Source organism: Haemaphysalis longicornis, unplaced genomic scaffold (assembly GCF_048455015.1).
Source record: "Haemaphysalis longicornis isolate Haplotype H1 unplaced genomic scaffold, Haemaphysalis longicornis Haplotype H1 scaffold_380, whole genome shotgun sequence".
NCBI lineage: Eukaryota > Metazoa > Arthropoda > Arachnida > Ixodida > Ixodidae > Haemaphysalis > Haemaphysalis longicornis.
The window spans coordinates 19,360-36,135 of NW_027526358.1; the positions used below are offsets into that span (position 1 = coordinate 19,360).

Genomic DNA, 16,776 nt, shown 5'->3' on the forward strand with positions numbered 1-16,776 from the left:
ACACTAGGCGTTGTGTTCTGTAGCGATGAAAAAGCAGTACTTTAACACGTATTTTCAAAATTAATTAACCACCCTTTGGTCCGAGATTGTCCAGGAATTGTGGCTCGCCTTTTTCAAAAATGTATTGAAAGCAAGAATTGCGGGAAAAAATTAAAAAAAAAAATCAGCGAGTCAAGGCACACACCGCTCACACATGTGGGCAACAACGTGCATTATATTACGCGTTTTGTCCTCTTTCTTTAAACTTAGCTCCACCTTAAGAGGTTAAGACGTGACCATATTAGGCATTTGGTTATGCTGAGTGAGACAGGTTTCTGGACAAGGTGATTCCTGTCGGATTTGAAAATGATAGATATGAAAATGACACACGAAATGCCACATGACAGACGCAAACTCACAACTGCTTAATTTTACCGAAAAATCCCCCTAAATACTCTTGCGCATCCATAGAAACGTATTTTAAATAATACGTAAAATTAGCAACTTGATACAGTTGAAGAAATGTTTATTCCTCCTCCTCAGTATAAACAACGACTGTCCAAAAATGGTATTTATTTTAGAAATATACGGGAAGGACATCACACAGGCGCTTGCTGGTGTAAAATACGTGTCCGGTAATGTATGGGCGATAGCTCAGGGGTCGTGTGCAGTGTAAATGTTTTTGTTTGTTTCTTCTTTCTATAAGGACACAGCGCAGTTTTACAAGGGTGTGGAATTTGCACGCGTATGCACAGGTCTTGTCGCTTCTTACCCGTTTCGCGTACTAAACTTTTATCCTTTAAATAATCACCACGCCACCTTCAAAAAGCACCCTTCGACGTTCCCGAAACGGCAGACGACTGCACTCAACAATAGGAAAAGTGCAATGTGTGGAAGCAATGTTCACACTCAAGCGGTGACCACGGCGAAGATGTTTCGTGGAATTAAACCAGCGCATTAACCCTCAACGGCCGCTGATTATTGCGTTTCTAGAGGAAATGCGCAAGCAGAGGTAACTATGTCATTGCTTACTGCCAAACGAGCACACATATTGGTTGTTTTGTCGTGTGCAGCACGCGTCTTGCGCCGCACGCAACGTGAAAAAGCAGACGACGCGAGAGCGCCATCCACACTAGGAGCGGTTCGTCCCGCCGCCGCCAGGGGCCGACTCTGTTCGCGCTCGGGGCGAATACGGATGTGGCTGGAGCACCCCGGGGGAGAGGATCCCCGGGGTGCAGCAGCCTTTGCCAATAAAGGCTAGGCAGCATCTTCTGCCACACGCGTGGCACCAGCCACGCCCGCCTGGCAACGGCTGCTGCCACGAGTGACGTCATAACATTAACAATTGTCATTATTTTGTGTAGTGTAGTCCGAAATACACATTTTTTTTTATTTGCAGTACAAAATAACGCACCACTGAACTGCTAAAACTTTTCTAAACAAACAATTTTTGTTCTTGCAGGAGCAGCCGGCGATGCTGCTGCTGCTGCCAGCTGCCGTATCGCGTACATGGAGTCGCGCATCCGAAAGCGTGACGAAGCTCCGATTTTTTCGGGCCGACAACGTAGATAAACCGAAGTTCATATTGTTAGAAGCACTATCTGAAAACGTGAGAAAGTTGCTTGCGATTATGTATTGCGTGAGGACCCAGCCAGCCTTTCCAGACCGCAGCAAAATAGCCGCTCTCGAGTAATGTTGACCCGTGACCGCTTGCTTATGCTTGGTGTACGCCGATGGTACCTGCGTACAGTTTCAGCGTACGTGAGACGACATCGCACAGCCGACTGGCCCCGTTCGAACAAGCTACGTTCCACACAAGAAAAGACACCGTCCGAGCGTAATTCTGTGAACCTTCCGACGCATGTCGGCGCGGCGGCATCTGCTATCAACGTTTGCACCACGGCAAGTTCAGAATGCTTAAATGGGCGACCTGGAATCGCGGTGTGTGTTCTCGAAATGAAGACAACTTGGCAGCGCCAAAAGATAATCGGAATGTACAGTGCCGAGGACGAAGGGTAGTGGCGGCAACTGTTTTTTACTAGGCACATGTGCGCATTCCAATTACAGACAATTGCGCCAAGAATAGGAAAGGTAATCTTTGGTGTCCCCACACATGTATACCACGTACGTACCACTACAGTAGATCTCTTCTGAAATATTAGCAAGGAAAACTTCCGAAAATCGGGAAGTTCTTATTTTCTAGTGGGCGAAATTGAAGCTTAAAATTTGTTTTACACCCACGATACGTTTTATGAGCAGAAAAGTCTTGTGAGCATGCGCCACAAGGATCATAATTGCGTGATATTCAGCGCTTAAAAAGATTTCCTAGTTGAAACCAAAGATTTCGTAGTAGAATACATGATTCTACGACAGTTTAGGACCTGCGACCTTCAAAAGGTAGACTAGCTAGACGCTTCATCTCATAGCCACTGCACTGGTATAACTTTCATGTCTCACTGTACCGTGGTGTTTGCTATGTTGGCCAGACTTGACTGAGTCCCTCATGCAAAGGAAGTTAATTCAGGACACCCAGACAATAGGGTCAGAGAAGAGGCTGTACAGACGGTAATAGGAAGGGTGTACGCTTGGCCAGCCATCGTGTCTAATACACCTACATGCACTCCAGCATATGAAAACCTATGGGTTCTGCACAGGCTCAATAAGCAACGTCAAAGAGAATCTAATCTTAAGATGTGCCTGGAACATGAAAGCATCTACGGATTGTTTGTGTAAACAGGTATAAGCAGCGAGCATGCTGCAAATGTAATTGATAGGCAAACGTCAAGGCTGTCATGGGGCGAATTTTTAACAAAAATAAATGGTGAAAAAGATCCCAATTTCAAACTACATTGATGTTATATGTGCATGCACTATAAACACAGTCATCAGTATGTTAACTGTACGTAAACACTCAAGTGATATGATTAAGCGGAACTAGAGGCCCCACTACAATCGCCCAGTTATGTTTCTTTGCAGTGGAATAGGTCGGTATCTGTTAGTCGCACAAACAAGATTCTCTGATGGCATGGAGAAATAGCTGGAAAGTGGCTATGGAGCTCCAGCTGCTTTACACATTTTCTGTAATACCAGTTATTTGTTTGAAGTTTGCAATAAAATTGATGTCATTTGTTAGTCTTTTTAATGAACGAAACTTTTTGTGGCCACAGAACAGTGGTCGATAAACAAATGCTCACTTTCTTTGGTGGCTTGTAATGATTCACTAGAATTTCACATGGCCAACCCAAGAAATCCATGGCTCGTACACTGCAGGGTAGTGCTAGTCTCCAAAAACATTTGACAGGACGACAGGAAACTAGCGCGGCCCACACGCTCCATAGGTGGAAACCAGTAGCCCACCCACAGTGCCATAAAACAGCTAATGAACGGAGCGAGTCTCCGGTAAATATTAAGCAGGTTCAAAGGGTAGGTTCGCATTGATAGATTTTATGCCATCGTTCACTGTGCGTAGATTAACTATTTAACGGGCACAATAGTCATTTTTGTTATTTCGGACGGTTCTTGAAGGGTTGCCTAAATGTTCTTTAACAAAACAAAAAGTGAAAGCTCTCAGTTAGGGATTTTAAAAACATTGTTTAGCCTCTCCAGCAATTGTCCCAGCCTGAAGGAACTCGGCTGATAGTTGGTGCCGACTGTCGTCCTCGCTTGCTAGCTCCCTGACCAAGCACATGAATGCAGTGACTAAGAAAGATGGTGACCAAAGTGAGAAGAGAAGGTGGATCCCGTACAACAGCCCTTGATCATGTAAACACCAGAAAAAAGCGCCGATGACTCACAGGCCACGACTAGGGCGTTAAAATACCTTTTGACATACATTTACAGGGCATTTACAACCTTTTATAAAAAAAATCTTATGATTACACACAGTCCCTCCATAGAAAGGTTTGTTTCAGACAAGGTCGTTGAAATTTGTTATTAGTAACAACATAAACTCATCATTGGTCCCTTTCATTCAGCACACTTACGGGCTTCGTTTTAAAAACCCTGCTGTTTCTATTTCATGTATAAATGAACTGCTTATACAATATTCTCTTATTTACCTATGTTCGAAGTAAACTGTGTTATACCGTAAAATGTGATGTGCCGAGTGCATGCAGGTGTGACATTCTTCAATGGGACATGCAGAACATGAAGCTCAGTGCTGATAAACTTAAATCAGGGAAAATAAAGCTTCCCATGTTGCTTCTTTACTTTTGTAACTATTCTCTCTACCAAATACCTTGGTGGTAACTCAACTAAGCTCACCTTTACCCTAGGCCTTTATAATTATTTTGCTCTGCAATAATACATTCTCAGCTGGAGCATGCCTGCTGAATTCAGGCCCCAACCACGCTTTGCTATTTCACATTTGCAGCTGTATGAAATGTTGCTCTTTAGGTTTTGCCAATGATTTCCAACAGGCCACTTCACTTGTGTCAAAACCATTTTATACCTTTAATTGCTATTTACAGCAAACAGTATTATATCATTTTTTATAACACATTTTGTTGTAACCTCATTCAATGATTTTGTTACCCCGCCAGCCTGGTTCATAAATCTTTGCGGGAACATGCTTGTCTTGCAGCTAATCTGCCGTAACAGACGCCACACATTTTGGCTTTCCAGCGTAGCTTTGGTGTCTGCAAAAAGGAATCTTTTTCTTGGCTAGTCTGCAGCGCTTTGTAGAAAAAGATCACTTGCTGGTTTGGCTTTCCCGCAGGACTCTAGTGTAGTGCATGAGAGTATCGCTTGCTTATTCCTTTTTTGTTGAGGTTTTAATGCTGTGCATCTTCCAGAAGAACCCTGGCATTTTGTTTAGAAATGGAGCTTCACAGCACAAACAGTGCACAGAAAGTAGAGCTACTCACTTTTTGCATAGACACGGAAGTTTGGCAGATCACTTGTCATTGACAAGCGAGTGTTTGATTTCTGGCTTAAAGTGCAATGCTGGGATAGTTTACTAGTTGGGGGGAAAAAACACAGCGGTGATAAACGGTACTGAAGTACTGGAAAGGTGCCGTGACCAACATGGTTTCCATGTGTTGGCAGCTTTTTTTTTCCAGTGTTTTTCATGAATATTTGCCAGGGGGCCTTAACATGGCCTGCTTTTGTGTAACAAAAATGTCAACAGTGAAGCACTTATCAATGCTCACATGCTGCTCATTGATACCAGAGCAAAAGTATGCTCAGCAGTCATTTTATTGTTAAAGCCACCCATGATCCATACACCTTCCAGCTGTACTGCAACTTTCACAAACACCGACAGACATTCACATCCACGCACGTGGCCTTGGCTCCAGTTCTTGCACAAGGTATTAAGAAGTACTCTCGGGAGTGGGCAATGCCACGCTTGACACCAACCATTACCCCGAAGTTGTACTTGATAAACTATTTTTTAAGCCTGTTGGCTTAAAGGATTGTTTAAGTGCCCGTTTCGTGGAAGAAAAAGAAACAGCTAATGGGCACACAACACACAACCCGTGAATGTGTTTTCTAGCAGCTGGCTTCTGACGAGACTTACATCATTGTGAATGAAATGTGGGCCATTTTATAATGCCCCTTAGCACTAAGTAAATTCACTTAAGCAATTTTACAAAACAGTTTACACAGTGCGGAGTTAAAAAGGAATAGAATGTGAAACGTCCCCTCACAATTGGAAACTATTCCTGTTCACTACCCCAAAGGCTTGGACAGTAGACGCTTAAGCACGCTTCACCAGTTGCGAATACAAGCATTAGTGTCAAGTTGAATTCCGCAGAGTGCTTGAGATGGGCATATAGATGTCACAGCCACTTGGAATTTGTGCATATACTGCAGGCCCCCGAGATAAGCTATCATCATTAGCCTATCCTGCTGAGAGTGAATGAAAGTATTGTGGCTGGTTATGTTCAATTCCAACCAAGCCAAACACAAGAGTAAAGAAGGAACGAGCCTATCAAAATACATACTCAAAGCAGATGCAGGAGGAAGTTTTATTGCCTAACCAGGTTAGAGGAGGCGAAAGGTACTGGAGCAAAGGAAAGGGAAATAAAAGCCAAGCAGTAATTTTAAGCCTTGTCTATCATTTCATTAAGTTGAAAGCACAATGGTACTCTAAGCAACAAATCTGAGCATAGATGAACAATAACTGAACTGTCACTTGTTAACCTTATGCACACCATACTTTTAAAGGACTATTAGCAGAAGTTCCAAACTTGGCTCACACGGCGATCTTATCGGCTGCACTTCTCCCATGCTTGCACAGTTGGAGCTTGAGCCTCCTTGCACAAGAAGTCAGCCAGTCAGCGAATGGTTTCAGTGGTATCTTGAGTAGATATCTTTGGACAGACAGTTGGGCTCCACCCACGGAAGTGAAGCTGCGCTCCCTGCACGGATTCTGCAGCGCCGCGTGCACAGATCGTTTCTGCAGAATAGTCAGGATATATTTCTCGGCGATAGTACTACTGTCCCGCGGGGGGGGGGGGATTGCAGAAGCTACATGCGAGGTCGGATTGCGTTCGATGGTTCCGTGCGCTACCTGACGACACTCGATTCGTGCACACGCTGACACTACGTCGCTAGCGTTGGCATGTCATCAAAGACAGCTACCTCGTTAGCCACGGCGCGACGCGATGGAAAATGCTGATCCCCACGTTTTATAATTGAGCCACCACTCCAGAATTAGAACACAAGGCTTGGCATGGAAGAAGCGAGGCACAAGTAGACAACGAATGCAGGCGCGTAAAGCCGATAGCACGCTAACTGCAAGACAACGTGAAGCTTACAAAATATTAAACGGCAGCACGACAGTTCTAGGAGCATGTAAAAAGCGGGGCGAAACAGCGTGCAGAAAACAATTCGTTAGGCTTACCAAGACGTGCAACAGCAAGATCAAAAAATACCCAATCTAAATAATTACAAGCACACCTCCCAACGAGAAAAAAGCGCCGCGAAGCAGCCGCTGTACAGGGAGATAAGGACGTAACGATGTGTCAGGCCTGCTATTCGAACCACGGGCGCAGAACATCGGGACACAAAAAGCGGCATGAACAAATAACGTAAATATGACGTTTGTTTTGTGACGTCACAGAAAGTCACGTGATTATTTTAGCTTGACGTCACTTCTGCGTGGCAGAAGCCGTTGCCAGGGGGGCGTAGCTCGTGCCACGCGCGTGGCAGGAGACTTAACCTATACAAAATTGGGAGCTTTTATTTTTAGGCGTTGCCGTAGATATCTAGTGTGGCGACACTGTTGGCGAATTCTAAAGCAAAAATGGCGACATTCGGCGACTTTTTGCTGGCCGTCTGGCGATATTATTTTGACCCAAAACTCAGTGGCAACCCTGACCTACTGTGCCTGCTCTATCGCCCCGAAACCCATTGCAGCAGCCCGTTCACTGTAGGGGCGCCAAGTTCCCAGGTTTTTCGATGGTCATGCCGATGCGAACTACTGTTTCAGGCGGAGGTGAACTGAAACGCACCTCTGCGTCGTCTGCTACACGAAGACGTCTTCCAGCTACAAAGTCCGCAAAACGGCGAGCTTGAACTTCATGAGCCAGTATTAAAGACCAAAGCTTTATAAGTGGCGTCGCAGAACTACTAAACTGCGTTCAGTGTACTGTTTCCGCCTGCACGCTCGCCCTTTTGGATTCGCTACGGATGTTTCTCAACAAAATGTATACATGACCTTATGGTTGTCACTGCGATAAGAGCCAATTAACTTTTCTCCCGCTGATAAGTGAAAAGTTGATACGTGAAAAATAATGATTCTAGATTCGATGTTTTGTGATAATTGAGTCATACTAATTAAATTTTGTTTCAAGAAGTGGAAACAGTTGAGCTCCCCTTTTCTACTTACGAGTCCATTAAGTCTTGTTCTGCTGCTAATATTTTTTAGGGTCCCCGGAAGGGTACGCGCAATTCCTCCATCCCTTCCCTATTTCTCCTTCGCTGCTGCTCCAGGAAATGTTGCCATCGCGCATGTAGTAGATATATTGACGACGCGGTAATCGGCAATGCCTGGCTGCTGCGCAAAGAATGACGACTTGAAGCTTTAGCTCAATGCGATGCTCAGTATTTGAGAGCCCCTATATACGCGTAGGATAAACATTCAGCATGCACTTAGCTTGTTTCTCTTGCTACTTCTCCACGGTACATTCATTCTTCCCTCACCAATCACATGCCGAATATCCGATCAATTTCCAGTGGGTCACAAACCCATTAGTAAACTCACCCGTAACATTTCTGGCTGAATCGAGGGAAATGCTGAAATAAATCTTGTGCGTTAAATTATTTACGAACGAACAAGGTAGCCCGAGAAAGACCATCTATTTTATAATTACACTGTTAAGTTCTAGAGTCACCCTAGCTAGATGGTTTTATTTCTGGCCTCGTGAATTTCAGTACCTTTTCTGTTCAAACAGGAGCTGTCCGTCCCATAGAGTTTCTTACAATATAACTCTATGGTCCGTCCGTGCTAGAGCCAGAGTCACCTTTATACATGGAGGAAAGAATACTCAGGAGAGGCCCCTAGCACCCCAATGCATTGCAAAAAGTGTGGAGGAAGTCACGTGATTTTTCTTGAGCCCATGGACAATGTTGCTTACTTGTTTACAACTGCGGCGGCCAAATTTGGGCGAATAGAATGGACAAATTTTTAAGGCGCTTGGTATGTGGCTGCTTCGCTACGCTTGCAAACCAGCGCAGTCGCTACGACAAACGTTTTCAGATTAGGCCAGTTTGAAAACTCTGCCGTCGGAGGCGTCTGCGTTCGCCATCGCGCGAGCCTGTTGCTATGACGACGACAAACGCTACTTTGCCAGGCTTAAGAGCTGAAAAATCGTCCTTCAATCTCAAAAACGAAGGCAGTTTTTCGATTGAAACTTTGGGTGAGGGTTAGAATGGGCAAATCGAAGGCGAAATGAACAGCTTAGAAGATGACATCGCACCGAGGAATTAGCGCCGAAGCTGTTTTCGCTTCGAAGCGGGAGGGCAGGGCGACGCCATGTTAGTCAAATCAAACCGGAGACAGCAAAGGGTGATGGGATACAGTGCTGGGCTCCGTGGGCTCAAGTCATGGCGGGACTCGGCTTCACAAATGTGACGTCAGGGCCTCTCCTAACTTTTTCTTTCCTCCATGCCTTTATATAACCCGTATTTTTGTTTGCAAGGGGCCGTGACAACTTCTTTTTAAACCACTCATTGTTGCCAGGTGTATAGACAAATGTTGACTGTGCCCTCGCCAACACAGGACAACCTGGGATTAGGGCGCCACCAGAGAGAACGGCGGAATTTCTGGCACTGAGCAGGCACAAGCCTGACTCTAATGGTGGTGACACCCGCTGACACCACGCCATTTTCATACCGTTTTGCTGTAGCTGTTTAATACTCCTCTTTATGAGATGGGAAATTCGCTTGCGCAAGGAATAGACCATCAGAACCGCAGGAAGTTCGAGGATCCAAAGTTTGTTAACGCACTGGCGGAAAACATCGACTTCGACCGCTTAGCAACGAGTTTGCGAGACAGTGGTGCTGTGACGGAGGCTATGATCGACGATATTCGGGTGAGATATCGCTTGCCGCGACTAGCGCTGGACACATGTACGATTGGTGCACGCGATTCGCATGCGACTGACCGTTGCGATTGATCGTTGTCGGTCCGATACGCGAGTTTGTGTCGGGCGGCCGTTTTCTTTTGCGTTCGGGAGCAGGACCCCGACAGCAGTGTCGGGCCTAACACGTCACTTGAATCGAATATTGTGATTGGTTCGTCCGACCTTGTAGTACTTTTTGTTTACGCTCGAACAGCTATTGTGGTAATTTGAGAAAATTTGAGTTTATTTCCCTCAGCATGGCGCGAATTTGATCTCGCTAGACTTATCAGCCAGCAGCCGTAACGTTTATGTAGACGCAAGCGCGTTGGAGAGCTTCCCATAAACCGGTGCATGCCCGGCGATGCTGCAGCTTGGCTCGGGCAGGGTCACTCTGGCTCGGGTTATGAAGCGGCGACGGCTCAAAATATATTCTTCTCGCTTTTCCGAATCTCATGCGGCAAGACTGTTCTTTGAAGCATGCCCGCTCTCCCAGCGATGTAACATGCGTCCACGTACAGTCTTTGTCAAAATTTTGTGGGCCATGGTGACCGTGGCCGGAGCAGGCGCGCGGCCGAGTAGGGGCGCTGCGCTTGCCGCTGTCGGCTGGTTGCGCGGCTAAAGAGAGCGAGGGGAGCTTTTGCTCTTGCTTTTGTAGTGTGTCCGGTGCGACAAGAGCTGCGCAAAGTGCCTGCGCTGAAGCGAAGTGAGCCTGAGAAACTGGCCTCGCTGCACTTATCGCGCTACCAAAGGAAGCGAGAAAGCTCCCCTCACTCTCTTTACCCGCGTAACCAGCCGGCAGTGGCAAGCGCAGCGCCCCTGCTCGGCTTCGCGCCTGCTCCGGCCACGGTCGCCGTGGCCCACAAAATTTTGACAAAGACTGTACGTATACCAGCGCTCTGATTACGCAGAAACAAGCTCTCGATCGTTCAGCGCATCGCATTCTGATACGGTGCGCGCGGGCTGTCTATTTGCGTCGTTGCGGCAAATGTTAGCGGTTGTTTCGTCAACTGCAATGAGCGCTGGTATTTTAAATTCTGCGACGCAGGGTACAAAATTTTGGTATGGGAATATCGGCAGCATAGTTGTTACTTTAACATCATGTCCGCATCACATATTTACGTACTCATTTTGCGGTTACGCGCCTGTGGAACTACGGCAGCCAGCGATTGTATTCAGTAACTCGCAAAAACCGGAATAGTTCCACCGACCGGCGCCGCGGTGTTTCATTTCTTCTTTTTTTAATGGCGATGCCGGCTTTGGTCTTTGTGTTCTACAACGAGATTATCTTTTCTAGACGACTGTACGAAGGCTCCCATCCAGGTCAACAGTTTTACATAGTAAATAACTACCACAGAAAACACAGCTAGGCACATTTAACGCTTTGCTGCATGTTTCAAGTACATTTGTTTACAGTTAATTATGCTGATTCCGACACTACAGATTTTGTTTGCAAATTAGCACAGGCTTAGAACCTGGTCCGGGGTTTGTAAAAATAGGCGTCCATACACGTCTGCATATGGTGGCCATATACCAGAACGCATGAGCGATTCATACAGCAGAATGGACGTTTTTTTTTTTTATCCCTCACAGGAGGAGGCCAGTCCCACCACCTGCACTTACTGGGGGGTACCAGCCGTGTGGCCAAATTAATTTCAAAAAATTAATTCACATACTGCCTCCCACCCTCCCCGCTCCTGTCTTGCAGCCTGGGTTACTGCTTGTTCATCGGATTGGAGTGAATAGCTGACACTTTCCTCCTACTTCTAATGGTCCCCATGGTAGTGCCCTTGGTCTTTCCTTTAAATTTTCTGTAATGAATTATTTCCGTTGTAAATGAGCCTAGACAGATTTCGCTATATACTGGCAATTTCACTATTTCTTATAATATCCCCTCCTGGAGTCATGTGTGGGCTATGGGGTTAAAACCGGATGGCTGCAGTCTCCCTTCATATCATCAACAAAAAGAATCCACTCACTTTTTTACCCTTTTTCAGGAAAACTTGCCAAGCTCAGAAATGTGCCCGTCTAGCTATTGTATAAACTAGCAACTTGAGCTGAAGTCACATATAAAAACCAATGTTTCCTCATCTTGTCATGAAGTTGGTTTTATAAAGCATAAACTCACCGATACTCCAGCAAAAGTTAGATTACTTTTGTACCCTACTTTAATTTGATAGAAACTTCAGTATGCCTGCACAGTCTCAGACCCCTAGAGGAAATAATATAAAATTGGTTGAAAAAGCTCTAAGAAAGGCTGTTGACGTTATTTATTCTAAATATAATTGCACAAATTCTCTTTGTGAGATCATATAAGCTTATGGGATTCAAATATTAGTCAAGGACAAAGTTTTTGCATCTTACATTTCTTCACTGTTCATAATTTTAACTATGGTCACACAGATTCTGTTAATGAGCTCATGCAAACTGGTGCGATTGAAGCACTAGGGAAAAAAGAAGTCTTAATGCCTTAAATTTTTTGCTGTTGTTATGCTACAAACTCGGCCTAGATACAAGACCATGACATACTTCAAAATAATATTCATCATTACCATTTTCATTCTTTCACCCGTTCTACACACCGGTGGAAATTTTTTTTCCCACATGTATTATCGACTGGAAAAATACACCTGAACATATGTCTTGATTAATTTGAATACATAGAAGCAAATGTTTAGTTTATTTTAACCTTTTGTTCTTTCTCATTGCTGCCACATGTAGTATCCTGAACTGCTGGTATCTATGATCTTGTTCACACTTTTATGCCCCTCCTTCTTGGGCCTCTGGTTCGCTGTATGCACTTCAATAAAAATTAAAAAAAATTAGTGACAAGGGCAGCTCGAGGTGCTGAAGAAAAATTGGCCTCACAATAATTGCAGAAGACTCGCGGCAGAACACGACGTGTATACCCCACACAAAATAAAACTCGCCGATCAAATTTTATTTCAAAACAAGACAGCTATGTACAAAAACAGATAGGCCCCAGAGATTTATAGATACATGAAGTAATAAGCTGGCAACATTTTGTTACAAAGCTGGCTACATTTTGTTAAGAGCAGTGATGCCTCAATGAGTTACCAAGATCTAGTTCATTTCTGTAATTTCTACTTGTAACGCGGTCTTCTGTTTTGAAATGAAGCCTCTTTCGGCCAAAGTTAGGCAAGTAAAGGCACAACAAAAAGAGTTCCTTTGTTTAATGCTACCAAATGTACTAAGTATTACAGACTTGAAACACACAAGGTGAAGTGAACAACACTGCATACAACAATAAGTTAAGTTTATGCAGACCTGAAAAAAAAAAAGATCAGCACCAGATGACGCTAAACTGCAGCACGGTTTATTGACATTTCATCGATAGGCACACAACTCGTAATGATCAAGTAGTCCCATGCATGTTGAACCCTTTCATTTTGCACCATTCATATTTTTCTTCTCCTGGGTTCCTTAAATATAAATTGATACTTGAGCATCATCACATACACTATGTTCTTGCAATCAGTAAAAATTCTATGCACTCAACATCAATAAAATGGCTTAGAGAGAGAGAGAGAGTAACTTTAATGGAGACCAGCGATGTTAGCCGAGCCGTTGGGCTGGCTTGGTACGCTAAATGAGAGAGAGAAAAAAAAAAAAAAAAAAAAACGTGAAGATGAAAAGATGTCTTTTGATGCGGCAAAAATTTTCAATCACAAAACTTTGTCCAGTTCTGTGCTCCGAAGAAACTCCAAAAGAGTTTTGATTGCACGTGCAGCCTGACTGGGACCCGACCGTAAAGGAAAAAAGCAAAAATGCTCATGTCGAGATTTTGGCATATTTTAAAGATATTCAGGAGGTCAAAATTACTACAGAGTACTTTAATACGGCGCGCCTCATAGTCCAAGTGCAGCTTTGGTGCATTAAACCCCACAATCAATCAAATCAATGTAACCAGTTGAGAGGTAGAAAACACAGTTCATTTGCAGCGCCTTGCTTTATCTTTTTGCAAAAACACATGCCCGCTGCCAATAAAGCTGCAAGTTACTATAATGCCAATACCATCAAAGTACTCCTCATAAAGTCAAACGCTCTAACAATCACAGCTAAAACAGTCAGCTTCTGACCGTTCTAGTGCCCTTTTTCACTTCTCCCTACGCTTGGCGCCAGACAGAAGACAAAAGTGCTACACCCGTTCATTTGTGCCTCTGCACCTGGAATGGCAGGTCGACACACAGCCCAATCTAGGCATTCTCGAGCTCGGGACACCTGTCGGTTACTTTATGCACAAAGCGCAAGCACATGAGCTTAGTGCAACAGGGATGGTGTAGTGGGAGAACCATGCAAGGCCAACCGAGGCCATTGCTGCATGAAATGGGGCTGAAAGCTGTAATTGCGCGGGAGCCTTCCAGATGATGATAGTTATGTTAGATAAATGATTTGGGAAAGAAAGCTTTAATGAATACTGAAGACATTAGCTCCACAAATGGCGTTGCTTGCTGCGTCAGATAGGGTGAACACAGTAAATGAAAAAAGAAATGTGGAAAGAGGACGTAGAAACAATGAATAAGAGGGAGAATGAAATAAATCAGGAACATTTGAAAAAATGGCAGTAGTAGGGTAACAGATCTCAGGATCTCAAAGTTAAGGAACGTCGACCAATCTAGAGCCTTTGTCCGTAGCGCAGTGTCAGCATGACTGCTACAGTTCACAAAAGTGATTCAGTTCTGAAAAGTTTTTTTGTAGCAATCGCACAAGAGTTCTTTTCACTGTTCGTGTTGGGTTGCATGCTGCGTGCAGTAGCACAAGAGATGACACATGTTCTCTTTCATAGAGTAAGGGCGTTCTGCATTCTGCATAAGTGTTTTGGAAGAGGGTGTTTACTTTGTGGAGTGATTTTTTTAGTTTATTTTCTGATCTTCTCCTGTTAAATGAAGCTAGACCCTCAAGTAGGTGGACAAAAGGCTGAAAGTTGGTACACATAAAAACTGAGTGGAAGAAAAATGAGAAGTGAGCAAATGGTGTGTTAAAGGGCCGCTGAGATGGGTTTTTTTGGTGGGTCGATGGTACCGGAGCACAACGGCTATTTCTTGAACTAATCGTGACGTGTTAGTGCGCTCTTGATTTAATCATTTTTTTACGAACGTAAAAACATCAGAAAGCTACAAAAACCATCTTTTGTTTGTGTGTGCGTTTACACAGTCGCACATATTTGTTTTATACCAGAGTGTAAAGCACTTACACACCGGGCCAAACCAGGCTTGACGCTTCTCTGTTCTCGGTGGAAGGATACAGTGAGCGCAGGAGCAATGCGCTTGCCGCGTGATCGCTCAGCGCTATGTCTGGTGTAAGAGTATCATCAGTTTTCTTTGCATTTGCTTTCTTGGACGCTGTACCCGAAAGGATTCTTTGCACCATCTGTGTTTCGAGCGTAGCCTCGACGTTGTTTCAGTTATGAGGTGGTAACGAACGGCGCGCCAAGGGAGCGCCGCGCCGACGATGGACGCGGAGCTCCGCTCGCAGCGCTTGGTCGACGCCGAGCACTGCTCGTGATCACGAGGCGCATGCTCAAGTGCGCTCACGCAGGATGAATAAATCAGTTCAAGCCCAAACGCTGTCGCAGCTGATTCTCTGCGCCGGTCGCGACAAGGGCACGAGCATGCGCATCCCGTAACGACAACCCCTGCCAAAGAGTTTCATTTCATTGCTTCCCATCAAGTCATGATCGCAGGAACGTGTGGTTTGCTGCACCGGCCTTCGGAATGAACGTGTTGCCTAGTGTCCTTAGCGCGCTTTACCGTTTACCGTGTTAAATGAAGCAAGAGTAGCCGTTTGCCGCTGAAAACGAAAGGATTGCACTCTGCGGTTTCTGCATTCCGGCTCTGCCAAGTAGCGACATCCGGCGAATTTGTCTCAAATCAACTGACACAAAAGTTTGTTCAGAGTGGCCCAGAGCTGTTTGCTGACGCTTGAAATAGCTTGAATCTTGGACGTTTCAGATTGAACTCTCACAGTACAATAATTTTCTTTTAAAAGAGCCGTATACTTCTGCTGTAGAGCTTAAAAAATAGAAAACATGACGTTGACGCCGCCATCTAGTGGGAACAATAAGGACCAAGTATTGCATTAACAAGAATTCACGCCTCCGCGAAATATTTCGATATAAAATGAGTAAGATATATTGTAATGATTACGCAGTTATACCTATATTACCTTACCCAACACGATTTTAAAAGCATAAAAGAGCTATGCTAGTTCATAAAGGGATCTGAACCATTGGAAGCGTGGGAGGCTGGCGTAGGGGCGGAGATTTTGCTCGCTCATTCTGAAAAAAATTGTCATTTATCGTGCTCCTGATCATCATTTAGCAAGAATGTAGTAAACAACATCAACTAAGATTGCTTGCATGAAGTGCCGAGCGCAGCGCATTTGCTGTGCCGTTAAGTTCCGGAAGAACGCCCACCCAAATTGAAGTACAGTGATATCAAGTGAAAAATATGAGATGGGCGAACTTTCGGGTAAGGTGCGAAAAACCACGAAAAGGTGGCCGCACCGCCAACCAAAACTGCAGAGATGTCAGGAAAAAATTCGAGACTGGCGAACTTCTGGGTCAAGCGCGGAAAGGGCGAATAAGTGACCGCATCTACACACGAAGAGATGATTCGGGTTTGTTTTGTGCACACATCGGCGCTCAAGCCATCGATTTTAAGGGGTGGGCGCGTCTTTCAGTAAATTGAATATCTCACCCGTAAAAGGACGTGGGCGATGTTTCGGGGGAGGGCGTTCTCTGGGAACTTTACGGTAATCTAATCGAGACGAGAGCGTACATTTCGCCGGCGCAGGGAGCTCGCTGTTACAGTCGCTAGAAATTCTAGCCGCTGTATCGTTATGTAGCGACGGTAAAAATAAGTTACCGTTCACGGAAACTCTCGCGCATGCAAGGTCTCACGCATGCAATATCCCTCCAGGTCTGAACAAACATAGTGTTACTGTATCTTTACCGTAGACGTGAAGACGTTTTGCTCAATAAACCTCCATACCATTTAGAAGCCTGGTATAAAACCAGCACGCACCTGTAGACACAGTGGGTTATTCGGAACTCAACCTACTGTTTTTGCAGCCCATAGTGTATGTCGGCATACTTTCATGCCATGACAACGTAAAGTGATGTGATACAATACTTTTGAGCATTCGGCAGGGTTGCAAAAACTGTTTTATCTTACATATGATTACCGGGAATCGTAATGGCTTCTGCCAA

The 16,776-nt window shown here is 44.8% G+C and overlaps 1 protein-coding gene across 1 annotated transcript in view; it reads left to right on the top strand.

Annotated features, from left to right (window-relative positions):
- The first annotated feature begins 9,275 nt into the window (after nucleotides 1-9,275).
- Nucleotides 9,276-16,776, top strand: part of LOC144178030 (caspase-3-like) — a 107,192-nt gene continuing 99,691 nt past the window's right edge. The window contains exon 1 of the mRNA XM_077705565.1: nucleotides 9,276-9,518. Within this exon, the coding sequence (XP_077561691.1) occupies nucleotides 9,357-9,518 (162 nt within the window). The 5' untranslated portion in view covers nucleotides 9,276-9,356. The remainder of the gene's footprint in view (nucleotides 9,519-16,776) is intronic.